Source organism: Euphorbia lathyris, chromosome 7 (assembly GCF_963576675.1).
Source record: "Euphorbia lathyris chromosome 7, ddEupLath1.1, whole genome shotgun sequence".
Taxonomy (NCBI): Eukaryota; Viridiplantae; Streptophyta; class Magnoliopsida; order Malpighiales; family Euphorbiaceae; genus Euphorbia; species Euphorbia lathyris.
In genome coordinates this window covers 58,573,772-58,583,718 of record NC_088916.1, presented here as the reverse complement: position 1 = coordinate 58,583,718, position 9,947 = coordinate 58,573,772, and the positions used below count along the sequence as shown (strand labels likewise).

The following is a 9,947-nucleotide window of genomic DNA, read 5'->3' as shown; positions in this document are numbered from 1 at the left end:
TGGTGGATTTGGTTGCTTGGCGCAGGATGATAGCGGGCATTTCGTTGCAGCGAAAAACGGGCTAATTGAAGGCGTTGCGGATGCAACAATAACGGAAGCTATCACACTACGTGAGGCTCTGTCCTGGGTTAGGCTCGTAGCTGGCAGAGGGTACTGATCGAAATGTGGTGGTGATGGCTTTACAACATGACACCAGCTCTACGTCTTCGTTTTACCTCTTCATTCAGGATTTTCTCTCTATTCTGAAGGACATCCTGCAATACTCTATTCGATTCATTCGTAGAATCTACAATTCGAAGGCTCACGCCCTTACACCGGTAGTATCTAGCATTAGTAATATGGGAGAATGGCTTTTGGGTTCTCCTCCTTTTCTATGCTGTGTATTAGACCTTTCTGATTAATGCAATTCATCTTAGTTAAAAAAAAAAAAAAGGTATGATTTATTTTCTATATATCGCGGACATTAAAATTCATTTATTTGATTAAATAAACATCAATAAATTAAAAAACTTTATCAACTTTGAAATAATTGTATTTTAATTTTGAAGACACCATTCAAACTATTGACCTGATATTTCCTATGTTTTTATGGGGTATTAGGGGGTTAAAGTCCAATTCAAAATCTTCCACTACTTGATTTGGTATAAACGTAACAAAAGCAACGCTGAGATAGTGATTTTACTTGGAAGTGAAGTGTGTTTTCACTAATTTCCTTTCACGAGAAGCAACACAAATTTGACTATATATATATATTTTTTAAATTGCCTAATACATCATCAGTTTTTTGAATTTGTCTATAAAAATAGATTGATTCTCTGAACTTTGTTAGTGACTCATCAACTTCCCTGAAATAAACAAGTTTAATGAATTGGTGAGACACTAACAGAGTTTAAAGAACCAATCGATTTTTATAGACAACTTCAAAGAGGTGGTGATATATAAAGTCTTTTTAAATTCGACCTATCAACATAATTTATTTTTTCCAAATGGTTGCTGGATAGTCTATTATGAAAAGACTATTGACGCATGAATGGAATACCCATTAAAAATGCATGTGCAATTTTAAATAAATATATTTTTTACAAGTATATGGCATTATTTGTGGTATTTACTTACTTTTCTCTATAATATCTATTAAAATGAAACTATTAAATTTAAAATTATAAAACCATTTATTACTTATAATAATATATTAAATAATTCCCTTCACGTAAAAAATGCAAATAATATTTGAAGTCAATGATAGATTTTAGATGTGCCATTAATATTGCATTTTATTCACGTGTTGTTAATACAAAAGACTAAATTTTAATAAAAATTAAAACAATGAATTGAAATTTCAACGAGACAAAAATATAGTTTTGCGAATTGCCACCATAGCATATATTAATTTTTTTAACAATAGCATATATTATTTTTAGGAATAAGGAAGCAATATTTAGTATATAATTCTAACGTTTTCAAGCAATATTAATTTTAACTTTACATTACAAAAAAATTAAAACGATTAGTTTGACTGTTATTTAACTATCACATTAGATCTTCTAAACAAGTTTATAGATAGACTAATTGATTATTTGTAACGGAATTAGTAACACAATAAATATTTTAGATACTTTGATAAAAATAATTGTAATTAACTTATCTGTGACAGACTTAATATTTTAATATGTTTTTTTTTCTATAATTATATCAGTATTAATGTTTGGAATGTCTAAAGTGACTGTTAAATAATGGTTAAATCATTCAATAATATATAACTAAGACTGACCTTATTTAGAATTAAATTTATACCATTTTATATATTATAATAACTAAATATGCATTTTTTTTTAATGTTATGATTAAATTTAATCATTATACCTTGTACCTTGTTTTTAAAAAGTAAGAAATCGGGATTCAAAAAATTCACCCAAATATAAAAGTCCACCCGCCCCATATTCTTTCTCCCCTTTTCATTCTATTCCTTTTTCATCTGCTTTCACATTTTTTTATGAGGTTGACTCAACATTAAGAAAGTCATGTATGAGTTCACATATTGGTTCTATTTAGCAAATATTGTTAGTTGTCTGCTATTAGATGATTATATTATCGGTTAGCTGATTATCTTTTAGATTAGTTAATTTAACTAGTTGATTATGTAAACTTGCTTTGTAAAATTTAACTACTTGTTAATAGCTATTTGTATAAAATGATAAATAAAGACATAATAAAAACTTTTATTTAGGGTTAAATGATAGTACTTAAGGGTAAATATGTTATTCAAAAGAGATTGAGCAATAACTTCTCTTCACCAAACTATTAGAATATTAGAAGTTTGACTAGGTAAAACTTCTAAAATGGTTCAAACTTCTAATTTTATTCAAAAAAAAAAACTTTTTATCGGTCATTGTTATAGTGTCAATATGTGTTTAATTAAAAAAAATGGATACTTTTACTTTATAATAGGGTTTTTGGACCACTAGTAGGTGCACGAGGTTCCTCTCAACTTCATCTTAATCCGTTTCTGAACACTCCCATTTAGATCTATTATCATATTATTCGAGTCACTCGGTGGTTTTCACCTAGTCAGTGACGGATCAAACAAATTTGATCAGTTACCGTTAAATTTACACTTATTAAAATCCTATAGTTGAGATTAAAATAATTATAAAGCTAAAATTTATACCTTTTAGATCTAACAGTGACCGACCAAATTCACCTGGTGAGCTACTGACCACATAAAAATTAGTATGTGCGGAAGTGCGACTGCAAACATGTTAAACCTCTAGTAACCCCTGGAGCTACCCCACCTATCCTTAACTTTTTGTAACCGATAAAAAAGAGGTTCTCCCATTATAAATAGAAGCAAATAGCTGACTCTAAGCTCACACCATACCATTTATTCAATTCCATCTCTCTGTTTCAGTATATTGAGGAATCGCCATGGCTTCAAGCTCATCTTGGACTCCAAAGCAAAACAAGTTGTTTGAAAATGCTCTAGCCATTTACGACCAGGACTCGCCGGACCGGTGGAACAACCTAGCCAGAGCTGTCGGAGGCAAAACAGTTGAGGAAGTTAAGAGACATTATGAAATGTTGGTTGAAGATGTAAGGCAGATTGAAGCTGGTCATGTTCCTTTGCCTAATTACAGAAAAGCTGGACTTTCTTCCAAAGGTTACTCCAACTTCATCGATGAAGAACAAAGGTATATTTCAAAAAAAAAAAAAAATTATTATTATTTCTGACACATACTGCACACTTTAAAGTGTGTACAACATAGACTTATGGATTTAAAGTCGTGTACAATATAAGTCACATTATTAGTTTTTAATATAAAAACTATTATTGGACACCTTAACTATCAGCTTAGAATTTTTGTTTAATTGTCAGAGCGTCTTTGATTCTGACAACCCATTTGTTGATTTAATTTTAATAATAAGATGAGTCTGTATTGTTCACGTTTCCAGCCTAGTTGGATTCGCCTATTTGACCCAAAAAAATTAAATTGATAGATAAAATTCAAGAATATTTGTTAATTTAATTTCAACGGTAAGATGAGTCTACGTTGTTCATTCTTCATGTCTAGTTGGCATTCACGCATTTGATCCAAAAGTATTAAGTTGATAGATAAAAGAATAGCTTTTATTATCATCTCTCACCGTTTCAAGAATTTTAATCTAGCTTTCATTATTATCACAAGCGAACATAAAATGCATCTTTATATTTGAAGCATTTATAATATAAAGTTTAAACTCACTCTACATTGTGTTTAAACTTCATTAGTATATTGAGTTGTGAAGATTCTAATTAAAGATTCTGATACTATGTCGAGAAGTTTAAAAATAGTTTTTATTATTATCTCCGCCGTTGTAAAATTATGGTTGTCTTAAGTTATTACATTTTCAAGGCTGATGTTTTTTTGTTTTTAATTATTTTGATGCAGGTTCAAGAGTCTAAAGCTGCAGTAGTGAGGAATGAAAATTGATGAATAAGAATCCATAATTAGGTTTGACTAATTAAGTAATTAATTAAGCTTAATTAAGCAATTCCAGTCCCTGAAGAAGAAGAAGAAGTGGTTCATTGTATAATATACTAATTAAGCATTAATTATGTGTCATATTGTTAATTTCTGATCTCAGCATGAAATTGTGAAATATTTCCTTAAGATGTACCATATGTTCAGTAATGATGTTAATGACTCTTTTTTTCCATGAAATACCCCTAGACTACTATAATGCATTCCTACCCATATTTATGTTAGTTTCAATGTTTATTTATTTCCAATGCTAATGTCAAGAAATTGTTTCAAATAAAGTTGTTATTAATAAATAATATAGCCGTGGTGCAATATATTCGTCCAATCAAATAATGTTATTTGTACATATTTATTTCGTAACACCAATCATCTTTCATGAATTGGTATCCATCACTCTTTTGATTAGTAGGGTGTATTACGCCGGGTGTACATTAGAAGTTCTTCTAGAAGCCCTATACGTTGATACCATATCAATAAATCATTTTATTTTGAGATAAGTTGCAAAAATACTCTTTTTTATAGCTAAAATTTTACCACAACGTCTAAAATTGTGCAATTTTATCCATAACATTAGCCGTCAAGAACAATTTTATCTCTAACGTTGACAAATTGGATCAATTTGAGAAATAATCATCAAACTGTGTGCTTGGACATGAATATTATCATATACACTTCACATGTGCGTCATTTTATCACTAATTAGTAATAGATCACAAACATATAATTAGACGTGAAAAAAAATTAAAAAAAATATACTGTATTTTGTATGATTAGACAAAAAAAATCAAATATTTCGCGGAATTTAAATATATTAGTCTCAAATTATATTATTAAATAACAAAAAATATGATTTTTTTATATAATGCAATTGATGTAGAATAAGGAACAAAATATCTGTGTTTTATAATAATGTTTGAAATTGATCCAATTTACCAACATTAAGAGGTAAAATTAGCTTTCATATATAAAATAATCTAATTTTAAACGTAACTTGTATTATAAGGTGTAATTCCAAGCTTTATTAACGGAATATGAGTTTTTTTTATTAATGGAAAATGTGCAATTGCAAGTTTTATTGGGTGGTCAAAACGGACAGTAGAGGACAACCAACACATAGAATAAAAAACATTATTTATTAATGAACTTTAAAATTGCACTGGAACACGTAAACGTTAACGCTCTCCTCTGACAAGTGTAAAGTGACAGTGATATGGAAAAGTGAAGTAACTTTAAGTTGTAAAGAGAGGATATGAACATTCTCTTTACAAGACATAGAAAGATGAATTATTAACATTTGGGTAATGACTTGATTAAGTAGAAAAAGGGTTGAAAATAAATGAAATTAACCAAACAAAACATTAATAAATGTGTTTTGTTTTGTTTGATATGATTTTAATTTGGGGAAGAAGAGTGGCAAACAGCTCATGATAGATCATATATATAAGTGCTCGTGATATACTATATTCCGTATATATTTATGGTCCTTCACCTTATCTCCACTCCATTTCACTAACAACCCTTAGCAATTATAGTAATCTTGTTTCATTACAAATTAATAAAATTAATTAGATTTAACAGCACATGACGAGACTAATCATTGGCCTAGATTGTCACAAACGGTATTGGTTGTTATTACTTCGAGGAGGATTGATGACATGCCAGAGATCAAGAGTGCTGATAGTGACACTCAGTGATTTTCACTCAGTTTCAGATGATTTCATTTGTTGTTTTCAATAAATTTTAGTTGGTTTCAGCTCTTCGGTGGTAATGATAGATGGTTAATTACTATTGTTAACCCCCTCCCCCAGTCTTTCAAACTTGGTTAGGAAGGGTTGAACAAGCCGAGTTTGGAACGGAAAAACTTCAACTGAGGAGAGTGTTGAGTTTTAGTGAAAAGATCAACAAGTCGTAAATGAAAGGGGATTGGTATTAAATAATATTGAACCCTTTCTCGTATGACTTGAAATTCGATACAATGTGCTTTGTTATCTCGTTGAAAATAGGACTATAAGCAATTTGAAGAGTTGAGGTATTGCTTCAAAATAGTAATGATGGAACTAGTTGAGGAAGATGAAGATCTCTTAATACAGTGAAGTTCACATGAGGTGGATGACATGGTATGATGTTCTGCTTAAAAGGAGGAGTGTGATATTGTGCTTTGTTTCTTAAAAATGCTAGGAGGTGAGTGATGTGCCAAGAAAAAGTACATTTTCTTGTTATGAAATTTCTAGATTTAGGACATGATGCGTAAGGGTGAGCATGGTCCGGTTCGGTCCAAAAACCGAACCAAACCGAATTGGACCGAATCAAATTACCTCTATTTTTTAGAACCAAACCAAATTATAAGTCGGTTTGGTCTAGACCAAACCAAATTATTTCGGTCCAGTCCGGTTTGGTTCATGTTTGGACCAAACAAAGAACTAGAGACCTACAACTACTTGTACCTTCACTAACTAAACAATTATATAAAGAAAATAATCATCTAATTAGTTTTTCTTTTGTATATATAATTAGTTGAGAGAGAAAAAACATGTTTAATTGTTTTTTCTTTTCTATATATAATTAGTTAATTAATTTAAAACCTTAAAATTAAGAGTAGTACATATTGTATTTCGGTTTGGTTTTGTTCGATTTTGGACCGGACCGGACCAAACCGAACCAAACCAAAAACCAAACTAGCTTAAAAATTAGGACCGAACCAAATCAAAATATAATTCGGTCCGGTTTGGGTCAATTTTTTCGGTTCAGTTTTTTCGATCTTTGGATTTTCGGTTCGGTTCTGCTCACCCCTAGTGATGCGTAGTAGAAAAGCACTGAAGTAGTAGTTTGTTGGTAGTTGGAAAGTATAACTCTAGACTAGGTGTCTCGTTTCGATTTTTTTCGATTAATCCCTTTGAACGTTTTTTGGCACCTTGTATTTTTTGGTCGCCTAAGCAATGGTTAGAACAAAAAAAAAATATTTATTATTATTATTTTCATTTTTTTTTATTATAATTCACTTTTTTGACATTGTTGCATGGTTGGTTGTTGGTGAATTTTTCTAATTATTTTTCAATATTTTCATTTAATTTTGTTCTCTACTTATTTTCATGATATGATTTGATATAGCAGCAAATAAACAGATTTAAGCAAAAGCCCATCTGAATCGAGGATGTGGGTCTAATCCAAGAAGTTCATACCAAAAGAGATTACGAAAGCTTGTTGTTTAACGCCTTTGGTGATTATGTGCGAGCGTGCTAGTAGTTTTGTGAAAAAACTACAAAACGTAATTTAGATCTAACTTCTAATCAAAAGAATGTGTAAAAGACTTAAAGGACATGAAAAAGGCCTAGAGTTCGTAGTGGAATCTAGAAGACTGATTATGACTATACTAAAAATAAAGCTAAGAAAGATAAAGGTGAAATAGCTTGCATCAAACTGAATAAGATTGAATGTTGAATTGTTGGGAGACTAGACCTATAACTTACAAATTGAAAGTTGATCAAATTGAATAAACTAAGACTGTAGATTTAGCTAAATTCCATAATTGGAGAATTGCTTGAATTTCATTTGGATTTGATTTGATTTTGTTGATTTTTTTTGAGTTGAATCCATTTTCCTTTGATTTCTTCCTCTTTAATACTCTTTCACTTGAGCCAATAACCGCCGGTTCCCACTACCTCCACGTAGTAACCACCCACGTCTTCAGTAAGTTCCATTCAATGCAATGAGTTCTGTAACTGTTCTCAGTTGTCATCCAATAAGATCCCTAACTGCCCACTAACAACACTCCTCTCTTTGACGACCATGTTTCCTTCTCCAGAGGATACTAGTCTTTCCACGTAATTTCTCATAGGTCTTTTACCGATCCCATCCTTGATATTTGAGTTTCTCTTGCTTCGGTCAATAAGTTCTGAAAGTACATTGTTAATCCCCATTAATCTCTACCTTTTGGGCTTTTGTATCCTTTTTTGCTTACCTTCTCTAACTTGGACCCTTTCTGGTGGTTTGTCAACTACTCAATTAGCCCAAACTAATTGTAGGTGAAACAATTGCCCCTTCAGGAATTAAGTTTAGAACTTGAGCTGATACCTGGACGTTTTTACCCCTTCATTTCACTTTTCCGGCGGCTATCATAATGACCTATCAGCTTTTAAATTCTAACTGTTTGGGTTAACAACCAATCCTAGTTGAGGTATAACTCCATATTGAATACACTTCTTTACCGTTTAAAATACTCTCCAGCTTCTTACTCTTCCTCACTCTTGGTGTACCTTGTGAAGAATTCTTCCATAGCTTGCGCATTTGCCCCTGAATTCTGCCTCTTTCTCTTTGCTTCATTCCTTCCAGCTTCGGTAAGCTTTTTGCTTTCATTGTTTTTCTCTCTGGCCTTCTTCGGCTTGTTGTTCTTATTTGCATGTGTTTATTTTTCCTGTAGAGATGGCCAAATATTCTTCGACTCTTACTCCCCGTACCGATTCCTCCAATACGACCAGCCCCCTGGTAAGTTTCCATCTTTCTTTTACCTTTGGTGCTTTTTGGATGGTTTTGGGTCGAGTCTAGGGTTTATCGTAGTTTTTGTAGTTTAAAGTTCCTTTTGTTATGCAGCAGACTCTGTTTACCCTGACCAACTGTCCGGTCACTACTGCTTTGCCCGACTTTCCATACCTTTTATCCACTGACCAAGAACTGCTAGTCTCCATGCACCATTCTCCAAGTCACCATGCACCATTAAATCCAATAAGTCGCTATGCACCATTCTCCGAGTCGTTTACAAGCATTTTTACATGATGATCAAAATAACTTTTCACTTCATAAATTGTATCCTCCATCCATAACATAGCAAGTCCTCCGATATGCCCTCTGGCATTCATACTTAAACACCCGGTAAAATTAAACTGACAGCACATGCTCTATATATGTCCATTTTCCACAAGTGTTTCAATAAAGAATACCAACTTCGGCTTGTGAGTTTTCAGCAACTCACTTAACACACGAACTACCCGGGGGTTATGAGGCCCCAACAGTTACAGTTAAAACACATCATTTAAGCCGGCGGGTATGATCCACAGACCTCGCCGTATCAAAATCAGCAGAAACCGCAGAATCCTTAGAATTTAAGGAAACCACACGATCTAATTGTATCCCATTTGTCGGCCATGCATGCTCTTCATCCAACACAATCATCGAGCCTCTCTCCTGCCTCCGTTTTCGAGCCTCCATAAGCTTCAATCCCTCATCCTCCTCAGAACACATATCTGCATTAAACTTCCTCGTTTTCTAACATGCACATATTCGTACTGCTCCCTGATACCGATGTGATAGTCCCTGCCAATCCTGCATTAGAGCGCCATATCCCTTCATCTGTCATACCCGGTTCTCTCAGCCAACATGACATAGGGGGTGTAGAGCCTTGTCGAGCTTGAGCCACCAACCAGATTCCCCATTCTCATTTAATGGAGCGAGTATCAGTGTGAAACAGCTTGTCACAAAACCTTTCCGTGTGACCCAAGATACCACACAAGTAACAAAAGTTGCATAATCTTTCATACTTAAACTGAAGAAAAGAGATGTCTGTATCTGAACATTTAATTCGTTTGCACTGTTTAAGAGCTTTCCGGACGTCCATAGTAACCCTGATAAAATCCAATTTATGACTCGTTTGCTCATTGGTAGTGTCATATCCGAGGAAGGTGTCAATAAAGTGCCAATCTTCTTATCCACTGCTTTTGAAAAATAACCACAGTGCACTCCATGCACCTAAACCCGGATATTCAGCATGACGAGATTGACTTGTTTCGGAGCCTGTCCAACAGTATTCTCACCAAGGATCCACATTTTATTATCGAATGGCCAAGGACCTCCATCCATAACACGATCACTATCAATTTTATGAAAAAAATTCAAAAGAGAAAAGATTGGTATCGAGTGGAGTTATCCAAACTCCCT

General features: G+C 32.9%; 1 protein-coding gene across 1 annotated transcript; it reads left to right on the top strand.

The window, feature by feature from the left end:
• The first annotated feature begins 2,884 nt into the window (after positions 1-2,884).
• LOC136200856 (protein RADIALIS-like 3) lies at positions 2,885-4,199 on the top strand. The gene is made up of 2 exons (XM_065991338.1): positions 2,885-3,188; positions 3,927-4,199. Exons 1-2 carry the CDS (start codon positions 2,926-2,928, stop codon positions 3,949-3,951), a joined length of 288 nt encoding a protein of 95 aa, XP_065847410.1. The 5' UTR covers positions 2,885-2,925; the 3' UTR covers positions 3,952-4,199.
• Positions 4,200-9,947: the final 5,748 nt, after the last annotated feature.